Source organism: Delphinus delphis, chromosome 20, assembly GCF_949987515.2.
Source record: "Delphinus delphis chromosome 20, mDelDel1.2, whole genome shotgun sequence".
In the NCBI taxonomy this organism is placed as follows: domain Eukaryota; kingdom Metazoa; phylum Chordata; class Mammalia; order Artiodactyla; family Delphinidae; genus Delphinus; species Delphinus delphis.
The window spans coordinates 8,221,707-8,244,919 of NC_082702.1; the positions used below are offsets into that span (position 1 = coordinate 8,221,707).

General features: G+C 50.7%; 1 protein-coding gene across 1 annotated transcript; it reads right to left on the minus strand.

Annotated features, from left to right (window-relative positions):
- Positions 1 to 820: 820 nt before the first annotated feature.
- On the minus strand, positions 821 to 22,780 carry ZSWIM9 (zinc finger SWIM-type containing 9). Its single transcript, XM_060000910.1, has 4 exons — positions 22,682 to 22,780; positions 21,940 to 22,215; positions 13,159 to 13,471; positions 821 to 3,391 (listed from the first exon to the last, which is right to left on the minus strand). Exons 1-4 carry the CDS (start codon positions 22,771 to 22,773, stop codon positions 1,202 to 1,204), a joined length of 2,871 nt encoding a protein of 956 aa, XP_059856893.1. The 5' UTR covers positions 22,774 to 22,780; the 3' UTR covers positions 821 to 1,201.
- Between the last annotated feature and the right edge of the window lie 433 nt (positions 22,781 to 23,213).

Here is a 23,213-nt window from a genome sequence, read left to right on the forward strand (position 1 = left end):
GACATCCTTAATTCTCACATTCTATCAAGAGGCTTGCAAGCAGGTTTAGGCCTAACCATCTCATTCTGGGGCTTCTCCTTAGGACTGAGAGAAACTAGAAGCCTCCTGCCCTAAGCAGACCCATTGGGCAGGATCAGGCCCCACGCCCATTCTTAAACCAATCACTGGCATAGTGGCCGAGATTGGCATGGACTAGTCATTGGAGGATCCACGGATGTCGGCAAGCTGTTCCCATGGCAAGGGAGGATGAGGCCTGAGCTGCCATGAAGATGGATTCATTTCGGGTCCCTGCATTCCATCAACAGTAGGGCCTGTTGATAGAAAAGTCAAGGAATGCTGGACCATCTCAATTGCCCTCTGGGTCTGGGCCTCCCACCCTCCCCCACAAGCCAAGAACTCAGCACAGAAACCAAAATACTGTTTTATTCCAATCTTGAAGCACAGAAGTCCAGAGGGTTCCCCTCCCCCACTGCAGGGCCGCCAGCCCATCCCACCAGACTCCCAGGGCCCCCTCTTATTCTGCCTCTTCCGGGAATGACCAACCAGAAGGTGAAGGGGATCCAAGACTCCAGGCCTTAGAGAAATCCCCACGTCATTCCCCTCTCGTTTCTTCTCTCCCCCCCCATTCCTTTCCTTTGCCATCTCCTTTTTTTCTTCCCTCTCCTCCATCCTTGTCTCCTCCTCCCCTCCCCCACCCCCTCTCCTTTCCTCCCTTCCCGTTTGTCCCCATTTCTTCTCCATTTCTGCCTCTTTTCTTGTCCTCTCTCCTCCATGTCTGTGTCCCCTTTGTCTTTCCTCCCCTTCCCTCTTCTTCATTACCCCCCGTTTTTCCCTCCTCCTGCCAGGCTCTCCCCACAACCTGGTGTCCTCCCCTCCCCCAGCTTTATCCCCTTCCTTCTCCTGGCCGGACCTGACCCTGTCTACACCCTCTCACCACACATTTCCTCTCTGGAGGGAAGCCCTCAGAATCCACCCTGGCCACCACCATCTGCCACAGCTGCGGCTCCAGGACCTCCGAGACCACACCGTCTGCTTCCCCTCGGACCCAGAGAGGCAAACTGCCCAGATGAAGCCGCTGGATGCCCCAGGAGGTGGACGGGGGGACTGGGGTGGCCTCCTTGGGCTCAGCCCCGTTATCTTTGGGATCGAAGGATGCCCTCCCGCCCCCACCGTGGAGGGTGACGGGCAGGCGCGAGCAGGCTCAGGGCTCGGGGGCTCTCCCCCAGCAATCCCTGAGCAGGTCCATGTGGAATAAGGCTGCCCCCGTGAGCAGGCGCGCGGCGAAGAGGTGGCGGCAGGGCAGACGCCGGGCGGCATGGATGGAGCAGCTGCAGCGCGTCAGGGCTCCGTCCAGGAAGAAGTCCGAGGTGCCGTCCTTCAGGGCAAAGCCAGCTCCTGTCCAATGGAAACCGCGGGTGCCGTGCTGCCGGGCGAAGGCCAGCTCTTCGGCCACCAGCTCTGCCAGCTCCGGCCCGCAGGCCGCTCGGAACTTGGCCAGGGGCTCCCAGTCCACTTCCTCCTCCTCCGAGGGGCAGCAAGGCCTCTTTGATTCCCTGGGGCCTTCTCCTCCGCTTCCTTCCTGTGCGCTCTCTCCGGCCGCCAGGTACATCCTCCCTGTCACTGCCCACTCTGAGTCACCCTCCAACACAGTCCCCACGGGAGTGCTGCACGTGACTCCATTCCCCAGCCCTAGACGGCCCCCTGCTGTGTCCCCACACTCCATCCCCTGCCCTCCTCTGCTCTTGGGGCCCCCAGCCTGGGCTCCCCCTCCATCTCCATTCTCCAGGCCTGTCACCCTTGTGTCCCCCAGCTGGACCAGAACTACATCCTCCAGGTCCCTTCTTCTTTTGACACCCAACCTCACTGCTCGCTCTTCTCTAGTCTCTGGCCCTCTCTGCCTCACATCTCCCCCTTGGGGCCCCCTTAGGTCTCCGTTCTCGGGGACCAATTCCGAGGGCTTCTCCACATGGACCCTCCTCCAGTTTTTGACCTCCAGCCCCCTTTCCTTCTCTGCTTCCAAATGCAGCCCCTTCCAGTCTCTGGTTTTCAGTCCACTTACCCTCTCATCGTGCAACTGGGCCCCCCTCCAGGAGCTCCCGTCAAGACTGCTGGCTCTCTCATAATCAAACAGGGTCCCCCTCCCGTCTGGGGTCTCCAGCAGCCTAATCCTTCCATCCTCCAGCTGGGCCAGCCTCCAGGTATACTCTTCCAATCCTCTCAACCTCTGGTCCTCCACCTGGGCCCCCCTCCAGATATAACCTTCCAGACCCCAGTCTTTCTCACCCTCCAGCGGGCCCCCCCTCCAGTCTCTGATCGCGGGCCCTCTCAAGTGCTCGTTCTCCAACTGGGACCCTCTCCAGACACTCCCCTCTAGCCCTCTCACCTTCTGGTTCTCCAAGTGGACCCCTCTCCAGTCTCGGATTTGCAACCCTCTCCCCTTCTCACCTTCTACCTGAGCCCCTTCCCGGTCTCTGGTCTCCAACCCTCTGGCCCACTCCTTCTCTAACTGGGCTTCTCTCCTAAAACTTCCTTCCTTCCGCGCCCCGCCCCAGTTTCCGGTTTCCACACCCTTCATCCTCTCGTTCTCCACTTGGGCTCCCCTCCCCAGCTCACCCTCCAGCCAAGCGTCCCCATCGTCGGACACATCCGGCGCCGCCTCCCCAGCCGCGTCGGCCCACTGCATGGCCACCAGGTCGCGCAGGCACTGTGCCACGCTGCGCGAGGGGCTCAGGCGGCGCAGCAGGCGCCGGCGGTGGCCGCGCACCAGGGCGCACGCGTCCAGGTCGCGGGCCGCCTCGAAGGCGCGGAAACGCACCCACATGTCCCGGCGCGGCGCCCAGTTGCTCTCGAAGTAATCGACGAAGGCGGCCGGGCCATGGGCGCGCAGCTCGGCCAGCGCCTCGGCGTAGGCGGCGGGCGACAACGCGCCCGCCAGGCGACACAGGCGCGGCCACAGGCCCGGGTCCTCGCGGCCGGCGCCGCCCAGCTCCTGCGCCTTGCTGAAGAGCGTCTCCAGGCCCTGCGCCCGGCAGATCTGCACGCGCGCGCCCGGCAGCAGCTGGCGCACGGCAGGCAGCTGTGCCGCCACTTCGGGCCCGGCCGTGAGGCAGCGCACACGGCCCTTGACGTCGGGCGCGCTCTGCAGCAGCGAGGCCAGCGCGAAGCGCAGCAGGCTCGGAGTGCCGGGCCGCGCCACGCAGCAGGCGGCCTGACGCGCGCGGCCCGCGCCGTCCACGCACAGCACCGCCAGCAGATCCAGCGCGCCCTGCAGTCCCGGCAGCCGGTCCACCAGGAGCATGCGCGGGAAGCGCCGCAGCATAGCCCGGGTGCGCGATGTCAGGAAGAACACGGTCTCTACCACCGCCTGGTCCTCCACAAACACCAGCTTCACCTGCGGGCGGGGGCGGAGAGGGGGGGAAAGAGGTCAGGAGGTGCCCTGGGTCGCCCCGCCCACGATTTCCCCCCCTGGGGAAACGGGACTCCGTTCATTCATTCATACGTGCGTGCATTTCTGACCAGCAGGAGGCAGTGCAGGGGAATGATTAAAAACGCGGATTCCGGACTGCCTGGGTTTCCGATGCCGGCACCACCGTCTAAGAGCTGTGTGGTTTTGCCCAGTAGACAGCCTCTCTGAGCCTCAGTTCCCCCTACTAGGAACTGGGTATTCCTTCCTTCCTGCGGTCAGAGGAACTCTAGGGCAGTGGTTCTCAAAGCATAGGTTCTGGAGCAGCAGCCTGCTGGGACCTTGACAGAAATGCATATATTCTCAGGCCCACCGCAGCCCTGCTGAGTCAGAAATTCCCGAGGACGGGCCCAGCAATCTGCTTTGACAAGCCCTCCCGGGGATTCCCACGCGCACTCAAGTTTGAGAGCCACTGGTCTAGAAGTAAAACGCATAGACTGTGGAGCCAGATTGCTTGGGTTTGAGTCCCGGCCTCACCAACGCTTTTAACTACGTGACTTGAGCTCTCTGTGCCTCAGCTTCCTCCTTAACCTCCTCGTTTCCCAATTTCCCCTTCTGGGAACTGAAGAGTCATTCTTTCATGCATGGAGTGTCGGGTCCAGCATAGCGTCTGGAGCCAGACGGCCTGGGCTGAGACCCTGGAGCCCCCACTTCCTGGCTGTGTGGCTTTCCGCAACTTCCCTGACCCCTGTCTCATTTGCAAAATGATGATGATGAGAGTGTGATTGGATGGACGAAATGAATTAAAGCATTTGCAACATCGCCTGGCACAAATAATATTACTATTATTGAACAGTACTCACCCAACAAATAGTAAGTGACCTTGAAGTGTTCCTTATTACCATAACTATCATCCCTGCTTAAAGACCACGTGCTCGTGAAGGTCTTCTCTGACCAGCCCGTCTTAGCGGACACCACAGCTCTCTCTGGATGCTTCCGGCCGTGGCACTTACCACCCTGAAGCGTGTTCCATCGTTATCTGCTGCTTTGCTTATTGCCTGTTTGCCCTCCCTAAGATGTAAGCCCCACAAGGATATCGCTTCATTTAACTTTTGCATCCCTTGATGCTTTGAATGGCTCCTGGCCTGAGCCACGGCTCAATACATCCCGAATGAGTGAGTGAATGAATGTGCGAATGTGCGAATGTGCGGTGCTATCCACTGGAGTGTCTCTGGAGTGGAAGTTCGGGGGATCCTGGCTTGGAATCCTAGTTCTGAATCCCGGTTTTGTCTCTTCCTAGCTGTGAGACCTCCGGCGAGTCACTCTCCCTGGCATTTTTTTTTTTGGCTGCGCCGAGCTGGCTTGTGGGATCGTAGTTCCCCAACCAGGGGTCAAACCCGGGCCCCTGCCAGTTGAAGCGTGGAGTCCTAACCACTGGACCGCTAGGGAGTTCCCTCCTCTGGCATTTTAGCTTCAGTTTCCTTTTATGCAAAATGGGAATATATGTCTATTTAACGCTTGTGGTGAGGCTAAATAGAGATGATCCGTGTCCGAAGCTTGGAATGATGCCTGGCGTGTATCAGATCCCAGCTACCGTTACCATCTCGCTTGAGTTCTCAGCAGCATTGTACAGTGACCCTGTCCCCTTTCTGGAACGTAGGTCTCTTTTGGCTTCTGTCACCCTGAAAAACTCCTGGCTTTCCTCCTTCCCAGCCATCTCCTCTGCAGTCTCCTTTGCTTGCCCCTCCTCCTCTGCTCCACCTCTAAGAGTTGCTGTGCTGCAGAGCTCGGCCAGGCCCTCCCCTCTCCTCTCTCCTCTCTAGGCTCAGCCAAGGTGATCTCATCCAGTTACGTGGCCTTTAGCATCTCTAAGCTGATAACTCCCAGTTCTGTATCTCCAGGCTCCAGACCCACCTACTCACCTGTCTCTGCAGCAACATGGACCCTTATAGACAGCTCACGTGTCCCTTGAGACTGACGGCCCGAAGGCACCCTTGATTCTCACTCCCCACCAACCTGCCCCTCTTTGGTCAGCTGTCTCTTCCCCGATGGCTCCACCACCCACTTTATAACTCAGGCCCCGGCACTCAGGGCTGATTCTTAGCTCCTCTGCACGCAGTCCATCCCCAAATCCTAGCGGCGACCTTCAGAATCTGACCCCTTCTCCCCACTCCCACGGCCACTGGTCAGAGCCATCACTATCTGTCACCTGGATTATTGTAGCCGCTTCTGCCTGGGCTCCCTGTCTCTCCCTGTCCCCCACACTGCTGCTGGGGGGCATTTTCAAGACTGACCAGATCAACCCCTCCCCTCCTTAAAAACCTTTCCCAGAATTTCCCATCACCCTTCAAGTCAAATCCAGAGTCCAGGCCACAGCTGTGCACTGGGCGATCAGGCCCTTGGGCCTCATCTCTGTCCCTCTTGTCTGCCTTGGCCTCAGCCACTCTGGCCTCATTATTTTTGCACAAAAGCCACTTAATGGGGTAGGGAGATTAGCAGCGATGAGCTAGGGTCCCCTATACCAGGCAGACGGCTAAGACTGTTTCAGCCAGGCCCGGCAGAGCTGACCCACAGCTGCAGAACCAGGACTGGAATACAGTTTAAACACAGATCTCTCCACAAACCATTCTGCCATAATTGGACCTCGTCCTATGAAACCAGTTAAAATGCAATGCACAGTTCTCCACTTTCAAGACCAAAAAAAAAAAACAAAAACAAAACCCAAAAAGCCAACAACAACAAACAAATTCTATTAAGAAAAAAAAAAAGTCCAGTGGAGTCCAAAAAGAGCAAGAAAATTGCTTTCCTCACCCTAAAATTATACATTCAGCATCTTAAATAGAAGAGGCATTCAATAAATTTTATAGAAAAGCCTAGTCAGTTTACCACTGAACTGGTTACAATACCACCATCATTTTTTTTCAACCATCATTAAGTTTTACACCTACTATTACTTTATGATTTAATTTATCTTAGCAGATGTTTCCATCTAGGACAGTTCTGTCCAATACAGTAGCTATTTACATTTAAATTAAGATTTTAAAAGATATAAAAATTAACTTGCTCAGTCACACTGGTCATATTTCACTGCTCAACAGCCAAGTGAGGCTAGTGTCTATGGGGCAGTGCAAATAGAGGACATTTCCATCACCACAGAAAGTTCTATTCGACGGTGCTGGTCTAGAAACTAACGTAAAGATAAAAGTCATCGGATGTTAACCAGACTTACTGGGGTGATCATTTCACAGTGTATACAAATATCAAATCATTATGTTGTACACCTGAAGCTAATAGAATGTTATAGGTCCATTACATCTCCAAAAAAAAAAAAAGGATAAACAACAAGGTCCTACTGTATACCATAGGAAATTATATTCAACATTCCATGATAAACCATAATGGAAAAGAATATAAAAAAGAATGTATATGTGTGTATAACAGAAACACTTTGCTGTACAGCAGAAATTAACACAACATTGTAAATCAACTATACTTCAATTTGAAAAAAAAGAAAGTTTTAATAGGCATAATGGGTTAAAAAAAATCTTACATGTTTCTATAGTATTAGGTAAGTTCTTACCTTTCTCTCCTTGGGAAAAGGAATAAGAGAAAAGTAAAAACAGCAAAACGTATTTGCCTTGAGACTTTTCTGGAGTTGGCCAGCACTTGCCTAATTAGAAGCTGACTTTCATTCTTAAAGAGAAAACTTAGATTTCTGATCTTGAGTTTTCTTTCTAAAGAGGGCACATAAGCTTTTCTTGCACAGCCATTTGTTCATTAAACGGCATTTACTAAGCACCTACTGTGTGCTTGACACTGTGTTAGCCTTGAGGAGAGAGAAGGGACTGAATGAGGCAGGTGCAAGTCCTGCCCTGTTGGACTGGCCAAGTCTCCATGAACAATAACACAACTAGTGTTGCTTTCAGCCGAGAGGCCCAATGACTGGATAGTTAAGGGTTCCTGGACCCTGGAGCCAGACCGTAGGGATCCAAATCCAGGTTCTCCCTCTTACTAACTGTGCGAATTTATGCATCAGCTGTGTGACTTAGGGAAAGTGTCTGAACTTCTCTGTGCCTGAGCTGTTCCCATCCACAAAGGTGGGGAGTGTAACTGCATTGACCTTATAAAGTTGCTATGAGGATTAAATGGGTTAATCTGCATGAAGCATGGAGATCAGTGCCTGGCACGAGGTCAGTGTGTATTGAGTGATAGCTGTTATTATTATTATTATTATCATCTGAGTGTGGAGGACATGCTAAAGAGAAAGGCTAATGGGACAGAGGTTGGTGTGTGGTTGCTTGTGGGATCTTAGTTCCCCGACCAGGCATCAAACCCAGGCCCACGGGGCAGTGAAAGCGCCGAGTCTTAACGACTGGACTGTCAGGGAATTCCCAGTGTGGGGTCCTCTGACTGAGCGAGGGTGATTGCTGAGAGGGGACTATTATCTTCCTTATATTGCAGATAGAGAAACTGAGGCTGAGAGATTCCAGGTTTGCAGTAAAGGATTAACTCAGCAGGTCTGGGTTGTCCAAACCCCACACCTTCCAAAGAAAGGTCTGGCTCTTTCCTGAGTCCTAGGAGACAGCCTCTAAGCCCTTGGAATGTCCTGCCCGACAGAGTGTTTTGTTCACTTGGGGGGCTTGGGCCACTCTAAATAGTCTCTTGATAACAACTGGTTTATAGTGGGGGCCTCGGGCTTGACCTCCAGAGGGGCTGGAGACTGAGGTCAGCCACCCAGGAAGTCATATCTACATGACCAAACCCCAATAAAAACCCTGGACTCGAGGCTCGGGTGAGCTTCCCTGGTGGGCGATACCCCATGCGTGTTGTCACACACTGTTGCCGGGAGAAATAAGCACTGTCCATATACCTCCACTGGGAGAGACCACTGGTCTCTCCTGGACCCCACCCCATGCGCCCCTTTGCTGACTGTACTCTGTATCCTTTCACTGTAATAAACTGTAACCGTGAGTATAATGGCTTTGCTGAGTTCTGTGAGTCCCCATTGAATCTGAGGGTGGTCTTAGGGTCCCTGACTACACCAGGGAAGTGACTTGCTCCAGATCATGGTGCTAACAAGCAGTAGGGCTGGGATTCAAGTCCAGGTCATAAAGGATGGTGGTGGGGGAAAAAACAAGGTGTGGACGGAGATGTGTGGGTGACACTGGAGGGGTGTGGTGACATGTGATGAAGGTGGGAGGGGGATTCATAAATGAATGAATTTCTCTACCAAATATTTACTGAGAAAATCAGACATGCCAAGTGCTGCTCAAACACTGAGGAGGGCCAATAAGGCACCTCTGAGTGGGAAGAGAGAGCCTGCAAACGAAAGATGAATAAATATGAACGGGAGATTTCACGTGTGTAAAGTGCTGGGGAGAACTAACCCCCCAGTTCCAAGGCATTAACTCTTTCAACCTCCACGACAATCCTGCACAACAGGTCCTGTTATCACTATCCCCATTTTTCAGATGGGGAAACTGAGGCACAGAGAGGTTCAGTTGCTTGCCTGGGGTCACACGGGTAGTAAACACCAGAGCTGGGATTTGAATCCAGGCAGTTTGGGCCCAGGGCCTGTGCAGCTGACCACTAGACTCCTCACAAAAGTGATCGCACGGGCCTGACACACAGGCTTCTGGGTTGAGGCGCAGAGTGGATGGCGGGGCACAAGCGGGGATGGAGCAGCCCAGGGAGAAGCAGACTAGAGGATGGGAATGATCGTGAGTACCATCTTAGACACACAAATCGGTGGCACAGGGATGCATTAACCATAGACCAGATTCCACAAATGTGGACATCAGAAACCATGCCACACAACGCTCCCTACCCACACCTCTTCCTACATTCAGGCACACAGCCTCCTTTTTCATGTGAACAGAATAATACTATTCTCTAGACTGTTCCCCCGCAAAAAATGAGGGAATAAAAATAATAGCTAAATAGCTAAACCATATAGAGCTTCCTACTTTCCGGGCACTGTTCCTTACACACACACACACACACACACACTCACCCTAACACAACAACCCTAACAACTATGATGTAGTGTCTATTATTATCCCCATTCTATAGATGAACAAACCAAGGTCTGGAGAAGTTACATAACTTGTTCACAACTTACTGGATGTTCCCCAGCCAGGAAATGGCACAGCTAGAATGTATATAAAGTTTTTAGTGTATATCTGTACAAATAAAATCAAGTGTTTAGCTGCTACTGTATCACCCCCAAAGTGGCTGGCCTGATGTAAAAATAGGCTATTTGGACACAGAGAAGATTCCCTTGGGGAGCCAGGAAGAGGCAGAAAGGCTGAGACTGAGCCACAAGAGTCCAGGGTAACTACAGAGCAGGGGAAACACAAGCCCCAGATTCAGATAGAGCTCTGGGAGACCCTCAGTGAAACAGCTCTATAAGCCTGTGGTTGTCTTTCTCCCTGTGCCAAGTAATGGTGGGTTTCTCCTGTCCTGGGCACTTGGCAGGACTGCATCTCTCTGCCCCCGCTGAAGTTCTCCACAGTCACGTGACTTGCTTTGGCCAATGAGCAAGAAATAAAGTTCAGCAAGGTAAGCCACTGAGATTCCAGGGCTGGTTGTTACTAAGGCAAAACCCAGGCCATCCTGACTGTCACGTCTTAGGACACTCATCGCTCATCCCGAATTTTTCTTTTCTAGAGAGAAACAGATCAGTGTGGTACATTGGGACTATTGTCTATTTTTTATCTTCTCTTTTAAAATGAATTATTCAAATGTGTCAAAATTCACAAGGTCCCAAAGTCAAATAATAGAAAGCTATCCAGCACTGGGTCCTCTTCCTACTTCTATTTTCTAACCACTCTGTTGCCATTCGCTATTCTTATGTCCATCCACATCTCTTGCTGTTCTTCTAGATTTTCTTTATGTGAATACAAGCAAGCCACCTTTATATTCTTATTTTCTCCGTTTTATACATACAATATACCATGTACATTGTTTTGCTCCTTGCTTTTTTTTTTTTTTTTGTAACTGAGAGATCTGTTCAGATCAGTTCCTAGAATTGTTCTCACTCTTGCTTAAAGCTACATACTATTCCAGTTATGTAACCATTACCCATGGGTGGGGTTTGGTTGTTTCCAATCTTACTTTCACGAACCCCAGTGATTAACCTTGCGTGCAAATCATTCGGCATCTGCGCAACTACACCTGCAGGATAAATTCCCAGCAGTGGGAGAGGGAGTGGTCAAAGGGTGAGTGGCTTGGTCATTCTGACAGATATTGACAAAGAGTCCTCTGCTGAGATTGTACCAGCTGACCAGTTAGTATTCTTAAAAGCAGCACACTCAGAACAACTTTCGCCTTTCTCAGAAGCCAAAGCGTACACATGAGAGAGGGCTGCAACGTTTCTGTGCAAGACCCATCTTCACCCAGAAAGCCAGCCGGCTTGCTGGTTACCCTGGAGCCTGCCACAAAGGAGATGGGATTGGATTCCTCAGCCCATCAGCACGGCCTCAGGGCAGATTATAAAAGGTCTTAACACCTCCTTGGCTGAAGCAGCCACTCAGTCTTGCCCACAAATGGTGGTTGTGGCTTTGGGGTACATTCTTCTTGTCTGACCCCCTCCCAAGACCAAGTGAACGACCTCAATGCAGGGGGTCCCTGGCATTCAGCTTCTCAAATATAATCGCTCCTTCAGGAAACTGCTGGAAGCAGAGAGAATAACACCCAGAACTCTTTTGCTATATCTTATAAGTGAAAAAAGCCAGGTGAAACGTCCGTGTAAAGGTGACAGACTGAACACATCCTGCTAATTTCACTCCTTCCTGACCTTCAAGTACCTCTATAGAAAAGGAATTCTTTTTTTAAAGCTACAGAGGCATTAGGAAAGGAGACAACAGGACCCAAACTTCAGAAGTTGGAAAGCAGATGGACAAGCTGACCACCGCTCCCCCCAACAAAAAAGAAAACAAAAGCAACCTCTCCAAAAAACCCCATCGGTTGGGACCAATAGCAGAGTCCTCAAAAGGAACTGGCAAACCCTGGCAGTGCGGCGGGGAGGTTAAAACAAAAGATATGAGGGCTGTTCTAGAAGCAGTTAGATCTGTTAAGCTTTTTCTCACCCCCAGGTGGCTGGAGATTTATTCTGTGGAAGCAGTAAAACAGAGAGGGTTGCTGGGGACATCGGGCCCATCTGCTGGCGGGGCAGGGGGGAGTGGTAGTTCTGTGCATCTCGCTGATGGAGGGCCAGCTCCCCAGCTCTCTTCCCCAACATGGCTCCCAGAAGCTGGCAGCCTGGCCTTAACCTGCCAGCCAGCCAAGCGGTTGGAGTTTTCTCAGGGGGATTTGACCGGCCCCAGAGGAAGAACAAAAGATGCTACCATCTGGCACGCCCCAGTGTACAAAGCAAGATGCAAAAATGTGGGTATAACGTGCTACCTTGCTGGGGGAGGGGACAAGGGGAAATAAGCTTAAAAATAAAGACATGCAAATGTATCTGTGTACAGAGCTGTGCCGTTCCATCCAGAAGCCACTAGCCACATGGGACTGTCGAAATTTCCATTAATTAAGTTAAATTAATAATTCAGGGGACTTCCCCGGCGGTCCAGTGGTTAAGACGCCATGCTTCCACTGCAGGGGGCGCGGGTTCAATCCCTGGTCTGGGAACTAAGATCCCACATGCCGTCCATTGCGACAAAATAAATAAATAAATAAAAATAATAAAAATTAAGAATTCAGTTCCTTAGTCATACTGGCCATATTTCAAGCGCTCAATAGCCACACCAGCTACCCTACTGGACAGCGCAGACACACATCATTTCCAGCATCACAGAAAGTTTCACTGGACAGCACTGGGCCATAGAACAGAAAGATATATAAAAGCTGGATAAGCCACTGATACTCCAGCGGCCTCTGAGGAGGGGCCCTGAGGGGCAGGAGGTGACAAGGGTACTTTTCACTACATACCCTTTTGTACCTTTTGAATTTATGACCATGTGAATGTCTTACATATTCAAAAAGCCAATTTAAATTTTTTAAAAAAGGAATAACCCTTTCACTGGTCTGTCTCTTGGTTTTCTAGAACTTCTTCATTTCTTTTAAAAATATTAAGGTGGGCCAACATATGACTCTGCAATCCCACTCCTGGGCATCTATCCTAAGAAAACTCTAATTTGAAAAGATACATGCAACCCGATGTTCACAGCAGCACTATTCACAATAGCCAAGATGTGGAAGCAACCTAAATGTCCATCGACAGAGGAATGGATAAAGAAGATGTGTCAACCCTAATGACCTGATACCATGTTGGGATGCGTCTGTGATTGGTTTCTCCCCGGACAACTGCAAGGTTGTAGTAGCCAATCGCTGCAAGTGGCTATTTACATTTCAATTCGTGAAAATGAAATACCATTTAAAAATTCTGTTCCTCAGTCCTACTGGCCTCAGGTCAAGCTCCCAATAACCACGTGTGGCTTGGGGCTACCATACTGGACAGCGCGGAATCACAAGGTATTCGCATCACCGCAGAAAGTTCTAGTGGAGGGCGCTGCCTTAGGGGATGAGTTCTCTGAGGGTAGGGACGGGACCATATCTTGCAGGCGGCCGCCCCCGACCACCACCCCATGCCTCGATAAATCTTAAATGAATACGCGAAGGAATGAATGAAAGGCGTGAATGGATGAGTGGGCGGATGGATGAATGAATGAACGGCCCGCGAGTCTTGGGCGTGCCTCTCCGCAGCCGCGCCCCGCCCCCCCCACCCCCGCCTGCCTCTCCCGAGACCCCACCTTGGCCTCGGGGTCGGTGCGGAAGAGCCCCTCGAGCACGTGCAGGGCGTCCAGGACGCCGTGGTCGCGGCCCTTGCAGTAGGAGAGCAGGCGGCGCACGTCGGCCGGGGCCACGAACTGCTTGGAGATCTTGTTGGTGGTGCGCACGGGAAGGCAGGCGTTGGCCAGCAGGTGGCCCGGACGGAAGTAGTAGGCGAACTCGAGCGGGCAGGCCGGGTGTGAGTGGGTCAGCTGGCACTCTGTCACCACGAGGCGGTCCCGCAGCGGGCTCAGCTTGACGATGATGAAGGCCGGGCAGCCGGGCTGGGGGGACCTGCGGGAGGAACGACCACGGCCGCCAGTCACATCACCCTGCTGCCTGCCCTCGTCTGCCTTCTCTCTCCTTTCTCCTTTATTCTTATTATGATTTTTGAACATTAAGAATCGTTTCAAAAAAAAAAAAAAAAAAGAATCGTTTCAAGGAGGGGAAGGGATTCATTAGGAGTTTGGGATTAAAATATACACAGTACCATACATAAAATAGATAACCAACAAGGAACTATACTCAATATCTTGTAGTAACCTATCATGGAAAAGAATCTAAAAAAAAGAATACATATATAACTGAATCACTTTGCTGCACACCTGAAACTAACACAACATTGTAAATCAATTATATTTCAATAAAAATTTTTCAAAAATTGTTTCAAGTATAGAGAAGAGTAGAGGGCCTTAAGAATATGCCAGCTCTGTGACCTTGGGCAGGTCCCTTCAGGTCTCTGGGCCTCAGTTCCCTCCTAAAAGGGAGTAATAATCATCATACCTTTCTCATAGGGTTGTTGTGAGGATTAAAAGAACTGATACCTGGAAAGCACTGAAAAACACTGTCTGGAACATGGGGGAGCACTGTACGTTTGCTAGAATTCTGCACCCACCACCCCCAGCTCAATTAAAAGTGAATGCATAGTTCATTATACTTACCTCAATCAACTTTAAGAAATAAAACATTTCATATACTCCTGTATCCGCTTTTGATTTAGTGATAACAACACTGCAAGCTGAGGCCTTCTGTGAACCCTGTCCCAACAAAGTCCCCTCCCTCCTTCTGACCCCAGAGGTAGCCACTAACCAAATTAGGTATTGAGCATTCCCACATATGTTTTAATGTATCTATAAACACATGCCACGGAGCAACTAAGCCCATGTACCACAACTACCGAGCCTGCGCTCTAGAGCCCGCGAGCCACAACTACTGAAGCCCGCGCACCTAGAGCCCGTGCTCCGCAACAAGAGAAGCCACCACAATGAGAAGCCCGTGCACCGCAATGAAGAGTAGCCCCCGCTCACCACAACTAGAGAAAGCCTGTATGCAGCAACGAAGACCTAATGCACCTCAAAATAAATAAATATTTTAAAATACACGTTTAAAAAAAAAAAACAGTGGGAGGTATGTTACCAGGTTTTAAAACTTTGTACACATGAAAAGGGGCTCAAACTCTTTAGGCATCAAGGAAACACAAATCAAAACCCTAGGGTGGTATATATACACAATGGAATATTACTCAGCCACAAAAAAGAATGAAATAATGCCATTTGCAGCAACACGGATGGACCTAGAGATGATCATACTAAGTGAAGTAAGTCAGACAGAGAAAGACAAATATCATATGATATTGTTTATATGTGGAATCTAAAAAAACGATACAAATGAACTTATTCATAAAACAGAAATAGACTCACAGACATAAAAAACAAAGTTATGGGGCTTCCCTGGTGGCGCAGTGGTTGAGAGTCCACCTGCCGATGCAGGGGACACGGGTTCGTGCCCCGGTCTGGGAAGATCCCACATGCTGAGGGGACACGGGTTCGTGCCCCGGTCTGGGAAGATGCTGCGGAGCAGCTAGGCCCGTGAGCCATGGCCACTGAGCCTGCGTGTCTGGAGCCTGTGCTCCGCAACGGGAGAGGCCACAACATTGAGAGGCCCGCGTACCACACACACACAAAAAAGTTATGGTTACCAAAGGCAAAAGGGGGGAGAGGGATAAATTAGGAGTTTGGGATTAAATATACACGCTGCTATACATAAAATAGATAACCAACAAGGACCTACTGTATAGCTCAGGGAACTATATTCAGTATCTTGTGATAACCTATAATGGAAAAGAATCTGAAAAAGACTATATATACGTGTGGGTAGCTGAATCATTTTGCTGCACACCTGAAACTAACACAACATGATAAATCAAGTATATTTCATTAAAAAAAAAAAACCCTAGGGAGAGGCCACTTTACACCAGCAGATAAAAGAGACTGATAACATCAACTGTTGGTGAGGACTTGGAGCAACTGGAACTCTCAGATGTCGTTGATGGGAGTGTGAAATGGTACAGTCACTTTCGAAAAACTGAGTCGCAGTATCTACTGAAGCTGAGCATGTGCCTCCCCTGTGAATAGCATTTCCATTCAAGATAAATGCCTGCAGATGAGCACCGAAAGATGTGTACTAGAATGTTCATAATAGCACCATTCATATTAGCCAAGTACTTGAAACAACCCAAACACAGAATAGAATAGGAAAACAAGTTGTGATATATTCCTAAAAATAACGTACTAATCAACAATAAGAATCAACAAACCATTACTCTCCCCCCAAACATGGATGATCTCACAAACCTGCTGGATGAAAGAAGTCTGACACAAAAGAAGACCCACCACATGGTTGTAGTTTATAGAAAGTTCAACAACAGGCAAAGCTAACCTCTGCTGGCCAAAGAGTGGACAATGGTTACCCTGAGTGGTTGGGGGGGGGATGGTGGAGGGGGGCTTCTTGGCACTGGATGTAGTCTGTTTCTTGTACTGGGTGCTGGTTACATGTGCATTTTACATGGGGAAAATTCATCAAGTTGTACATGCAGGATGTGTGCACTTTTCTGAATGTGTGTTATACCTTTTTTAAAAGTATACTCGGGGGACTTCCCTGGTGGTCCAGTGGTTAAGATTCTGTGCTCCCAAAGCAGGGGGCCTGGGTTTGACCCCCGGTCAGGGAACTAGATCCCACATGCCGCAACTAAGACCCAGCACAGCCAAATAAATAAATAAATATTAAAAAATAAATAAGTAGAAGTTTACTTGGGAAATTTTTGTTTTCTAGCATGATGTCGGGCGGAATGACAGCCCCCCCCCCCACCAAGAATATTTACATCCTAGTCGCAGGAGCTGGGCAATGTTATTGTACATGGCAAATGGACTTTGCAGACATGATTAAATTCGGATCTTGAGATGAGGAGAAGATACTGGGCCCAAGGTAATCACAGGGTCCTTATAAGGGGAAGAGGGAAGCAGAAACGTCAGAGTCAGAGAAAGATTGAAAGATGCTACGCTCTTGGCTTTAAAAGTGGAGGAAGAGGCTGCAAGCCAAGGAAAGTGGGTGGCCTCTAGAAGCTGGAAAAGGCAGCAAAACGGATTCTCCCCTCAAGCTTCCAGAAGAAACGCAATCCTGCAGACACCTTGATTTAGCCCAGTGAGACCCGGGTTGGACTTCTGACCTTCAGAGGTGTCAGGTCACACGTTTGTATTATTTTAAGCCACTACATTTGTAGTTATTTGTTACAGCAGCAACAGGAAACAAATATAAGCATCCCACTCTATATATCCTTTTGTAACTTGCTTTTTCACTCCTCAGCTCTTCAACACTTTTACGTTTCATTACTTGCTGCCTAATATTCCACTCTGCAACTCCGCCAACTGTTATGTTGTCTCCAGTTCCCCCTTCTTACAAACAACACTTGAGCGAACACTCTCTTATACATCTCTCTGTGTGTGAGCAAGTCTGTCCCGAACAGCGGTTTTCAAACTGAAGGGCATGGCCCATCACCTAACATCAATTTAGGGAGTGACATTCAGCATGGCAGAAAATGAAAGAGCGCCGCAACTACTGAGCCCACGCGCCACAAACAGAGAGAAGCCTGTGCACTGCAACGAAAGATCCTGCGTGCCACAGCTAAGACCTGCAACCAAGACCCAATGCAGCCACATAAATAAATATGTAAAAAACAAAACAAAAAAAAGAGAATAGGGGAAAAGAAAATCAGAGTATATTTCCCTGATAATATTTAAATTGGCATCTGCTGTCTGAAAGCAGGTCCATGTTTCTCCAAGGGGAGGTGAGATCAGCATTTTTGGTAGATTTCACGTTTATAGAGCAGGGGTCAGCAAACTTGTTGTGCCAAGGGCCAGACGGTAGATATGTCTTGTTGCTATACTGCAGACACAGCCATGGGTGATATGTAAATGAACGGGTGTGGCTGTGTGTCAATAAATCTTTATTTACAAAGATGAGCTGCAGGTTGCATTTGGCCCAAGGCCTCCTAGTTTGCCAACCCTTGTGACATAGACCATCTGGGGCCTGGCATATAGTTAAGAAGCCTGGCTCCCAGGGGGTAAATGCCGGTAGCACACCCCACCCCCAAAATGCTCCTACGTTCTTTCTAAACAGTCCCTGAGGAGGGGGATCCTTCTTAGGATCCACCCTGAGAACCTCCAGTCTAAATACTTAGGAATTGTCTTTGTTAAGTCAGAAGGGGACCCTTGACACACCCCTTTTGTCCTCTATGCACGGAGTAAAACCCTGGAGCCTGACAGATTTTAAAAACCTACATAAGCATTTGAGACTTTTTGCCTAACTTAAAGTAACAAAAATAATGCAAATTCAGAAAAATTGAAAGTGTAAAATCATTCTAAATAAAATACAAACGTGGAGCCACCATGATGGTATCAGATGCAACTCAAACAAATTTCCAACACACAGCCATTTCTGACCTACCAAAATGGCAAGTTCATGGGGTTCTACCCAGTACATTTGTCTAGAAAAATTCACGGCCTTTGGGGAAACTCTCTGGTTTGACCTCTTTGGGCCTGGGTGTTTCAGCCCCTAGAACAAACCCCCTTTCAGGGGAGCTTCTCTTCTGCGAAGCCGTGCATCTCACCAGAGAATGGCATGTCCCCTCTGCAGGTTCCCAGTATCCCACACAATGGTCTACGGCAGCCTCAATAGGTCATTTCTCTCCATCTATCTGGGGGAATAATACCACGCCCCCCCTCCCCCCACCCCCGCAACTGTAAACTCCACATGTTTTGTTTACTGCTGTATCCTCAGCACCTAGAGCAGCTCCTGGCCCCTGGGAGGTGCTCAGTTCAGTAAATGAACGATGAGTGAATGACTGTATCCCCCTGTCTGAAACCCAGGTGCCCAGGCACACCACTCATCACTCATCCCACCAAAACCACCCATCACAAGTCCTATCACGCCTTTTAAACTCTCCAAATCATCCACTTTTTTCACATTTCCATTGCAACCATCTTACTGTAAGTTCTCTCCCTCTTCACGAAACATCCTTTCCCTTCATCTAGTTAAGTCCTACTCATCCTTCACAGCATCACTCCTCCAGGAAGCCTTCCCTGACCATCCCCAGGCAGATTCCATCACATATTGGGGTGATGATTTGATTGATGCCCATCTGTAATGAATGCTCCCCACTGAATGTGGAGTACTCCCACTGAAATCCCAGCATCTAAAACAGGTACACCCTGCACGTCGTAGGTGCTCAAAACGAACCTCTTGGATGAATGAACAAACACATGGTACCTAGGACCAAAATATCCTTAGGGTGTCGGCACATTCAACTCTTATATTAACGATCCATGAGTGAAATAAAGAGAGAGGAGAGGGAAGGAGAGAGGAAGAGGGAGATAGAATGGTAATTAAAAACATGGGTTTTGTGGTCAACCTGTGTGGGTCCAAATCCTGGTTTTCCCTCTTAGCAGCTGTGTTATCTTGGGAAACTCCTTTAACCTCTCTGTGCCTCAGTTTTCTGGAAATTGGGGCTAATAATAATAGTGACCTTGCAGGGCTGTTGAGAGGATTCAATAAGAGGATTAAATTATGTATATGGTTAGAAAAGGGGCTGGCGCCTGGTAAGCAGTCAAAAAAGTCGCTGCTATTTTCAAACATCTTTTTTTCTTCTATAAGTACCATTGCTAGGACTTCCTTGGTGGCCTAGTGGTGAGGATTCCGGGCTTTCACTGCTGTGACCTGGGTTCAATCCCTGGTCCGGGAAGATCCTGCAAGCCACGCGGTGCAGCCAAAAAGATTTAAATGGGCAAGTGGAGTGTTTTGCACTCCACTTGCCCATTTCTTCTGGATCTTTCAGGTTCTCAAGATCTTTGTGTTTCCAAAGGCTGGTGTGTGTTGGGAAAGGTTGGCAATCCTGTTCTAGCAACGGAGGTGCCGTGAGAGGCTGGGGGAGAGTGGGAGAGCGCCAGAGCTGGAGCGGGGAAGAGGCAGGGACGGTGATTTGGAGGTCACCGTGCAACCTCCAGGAAAGGCGGAAGGAGCGGCCGGAAAGATGGCCCTTCTGTGAGTTCCCTGGACCCTAGCTCCAGCCACCTGCCTGGCCTTTGGTTTCTCTCCTCCAGTCCATCCCCCATGAGACCCCAGAGGGTCTTCCTGCCCCCAGAGCTGCTCACAGCCCTCCCAGGGGTCCCCAGTGCCCTAGGATAAAGTCCCAGCCCTTGGACTCAGCCCTGCAGGTCTGGGCCTGACACCATGCCAGCCACGTGTCCTGCCTTTTCTAATATACTAATTCTCCAGACCCTGTCCTCGGTCCCTGGGCTGTGACTCTGGTCAGGCCCTGCCTGAGCAGCTAGAGGGATGGAGGGGCTCAGAAGTGATGGGCTCCCCATCCAGGGAACATCCCACTGTCCACCCAGTCACCAGACCCAAGCCCAAGGCACTGCCCTTAGCCTCCGCCTGTCACTCCCTCCCATCCCTTCTGCCCCCTGGCTCCCCTCCGATATTTGTAGAGGGACAGTGCCTGCATGTACCATGTGTTTAAGTCAAATACTGTACATACACAAATATATAAACAAAGAAAATCCTTCAAGGCTCCACTTACTGGTCACCTCTTCCAGGAAACCTTCTAGATCCACCCTGGAAACTCTCAGTAGAGCTGACCATTCCTCTTTTATCCTCCTCCATCTCCCTCTTCAACATCTTTCTCACTACTTTGGGCCATTTTTTTTTGTGGGGGGGGTGTCTTTGTCTCCTACATTAGATCCTGAGCTGCTCAAGGGCAGAGACCTGCTCTCTGGGTTCCACACGCCCCTTGAAGAGCATGCACACAGTAGGGACTCAGCAAGTGTCTGTTGCTTTGCATTGGGTTCTGTTAACAAGGAGAGATTCCAGATTGGGCCTAAGCTTCCGGCAAGCTCTCGTGTTCTAGGTATCTGGGTGATGATGGCTGTTTGATCCTGTTCTGCTTCCGGATCTCCAAGTCTGTTTCCAGAATAAGCAGTGAGTGAGCTACTGAGAACCTAATTCTCACAATAAATGTTTAATTAACTGGTACTGAGTGCTCACCTGGGCTCTCTTCTGAATGACTGGCATGTATCTGCTCATTTAATCCTCACAAAACCTACGCGATCAATACTATTACTTCTCGCCTTTTCCCAGGGAGGCAGCTGAGGCCCAGAAAGGGGACGTCACGAGCTCAGTGTCATAGGCTGGTCAGCAGCGGAGCCATGGTGGGCACCCAGGCTGCCAGCTCCCTGGTCTGTGCTCTTGACTCCTGTAACAGCTCTCCTGTACCCAGCCGCCCCGTGTTCCAGGCACTGGGTAAACGCCTTCCTGCTCACGGTAACCTCTTAACAGCCCCACGAGGCAGGTACTGCGCTAACCCCCTTTCAGAGATGAGAAAACTGAGGCTTGGAGATGTGAAGTCCGTTGCCCAAAGAGACCCACTCAGGAAGTTGTGGAGCCGGTCTCAAGCAGCCAGCAGGCAGAGCCTGTGCTCTTAAGTGCACCCCTCTGTCCGTGGCTCCCACCCAAGGGTCTCCAACTCACACACAGACAGGAGCCAGACAGGCAAAACAAGGATGTAGCAAAGGATAAGGTGGCAGAGAGCAGTGGAGTCTGGGGCCAACCTGAGCGCCAATGCCCCGTCTAATTGGGGTGGCCGTGTGCCACAAGAGAACAAGGTGTCAGCCTCTTCCCACGCTTGAAGGGAAGCTGGGAACCCAACATTGTATGGGGATTGTTTAAAATTGGGGTCAATTAAAACACCCCTGGCCACTTGGGTATGTTTCCTAGCCCTCTTGGATTCCTCAAGCCCTTTGTAGCGTTACAGTCGGAGGGAACTATTTGTGACCTTGTTCATATCATGTCAGTCTTCTGTCCGGTACGAAAGTTCCAGAAGGGCGGGGAATTTGTCTGTCTTGCTAAACTCCCCACTCCCCCAAGTGAGATATCCCTAGTTCCCAGCATGGGACCTGGCCCTGTATTTACTGAATGGATGGATTTCTTTTTTTTTTCTATTTTTGTCCTGTGGCTTTCTCTGCAGCTCAGCCTCTGATCTCTTTGTAGGTGTCCCAAATCTGGCTCTCACCTGTTTTTCTGGCTGGCTGGTGTCTCTGGTGCCATGTCTCCATGTTTCTGGAATTTTCTTTTTTAATGTCTCTTGGGTGTGTGTGTCTATCTCGCTCCCTGCCTCTCCACGGGTCTCTGTTAAAATCTCTAAGTGGAACCCACCCTCTGTCTGTGCCTCGGTCCCTCCAGCAAACTGGCTCTGTCTCCATCTCAGGAAGCTTCCCTCCTTGACCCTCTAGGCTTCTCTTCAAGGTGTATTTAGCGGTTTTAGTTGGCACCTCTCCCCTCCCAGTCTCTGGGGTGAGGGCTCACTGCCTCCCCTCCCCCGGGCCGCCCTTCCCCCCCAGCCCCCAGCAGGACAGGAGGCTCAGCTCACGCACCCCACGGCGGGCCGGCTGGGCGCGCGCACGTCCTTGCACACCAGCCGCACGTAGCTGTACTTGAGCACATCGATGAGAGTGTAGAGCGGGGGCGCGCTGGCCCAGCGGCAGCGCGCCAGGTGCATGGAGCTCTTGACGAAGAAGAGCGCTAGCCGCTGCTGGCACCATGCGTCGAAGAAGCGGCTGAACTCGGCCCACGAGAAGAAGGCCCTCTCCCGCAGCTCCTGTTCCTCCTGCCCCGTTGCCGTGCCGGGTGGGGGCTCCATCCTGGGGCGCCTGGGTGGGAGGGGTGGGGAGGACACGTGGGTATCAGATCCATCCCCTCCCAAGGCGTCCTGCTTCCTCCATTCTCGGCCTGCCTCTTCGGTGCTGATGCCTCTATCCAGGTGGGGCCTGGGGCGGGATATACCCGTTAATCTCTATACATGAACCTCTAGCCCATCTATGGACTCCTTCCACCCCCCTGCTTTATGCCTGGGACAGCTGGAACCTGTCATCCTGATCTCTAACTCCAGTTCTGGTCACCTCCTCCATAAATGTGATCCCTAGGCACGGTTGGGGTCCCTCTCCCAACATATGATTCTTAAACTCAATTGTGGACACCTCCTCGAATGTGTTCCCGGCTTCCAGGTAGGACCTCCTCCCCTTCCAGATGTGCCTCCTATATTTGGCGGTAACCTCTAGTGCCTCCATTCATCTGGAACTCCCCCTTCCATGAGCGTACACAGGGGCTATGACCCACATCCAGCTGTGCCCGCCTCTGAAGATGCTCCATCTCCGGATGTGCTCTGCACATCCAGCCATGGACCTCTCACGCCCAGTCATATTCTTCATGCACCTGTGGCTCCCTCCTCCCCAGATGTGTCTCAGATACTGGGCAGATGTTGCTCCTCTCCAACATGTGACCCCTATATGGGTTGCCACATCCAGCTGTGCCTCTGCTTCCCAGAGATGCTCCCATATCCAGACTTACTCCCCACATCTAGTATGGCCCCTTCGCGTACAGCTGTGTGCCCCATTCACTTGTGGCCAATTCTCAGAAGTGTCACCAGTATTCATCTGTGGTCCCCACCTGCCCAGATGCACCGCCCAGCCCAGCTGTGGCCCCCTCCTCCCATCTACATCTATCATCCTCCCCCGGATATGGGTCCTCGTCCTAGCATGGCCCGTCGTCCTTAGATGGACTTCATCACCCCAAATGCTCCCCCACGTCCAGTTGCGCCTCCCTCCTCATGAAGCCCCTCCCAACCGGCTCCAGCCTCCGCAACCCCTCC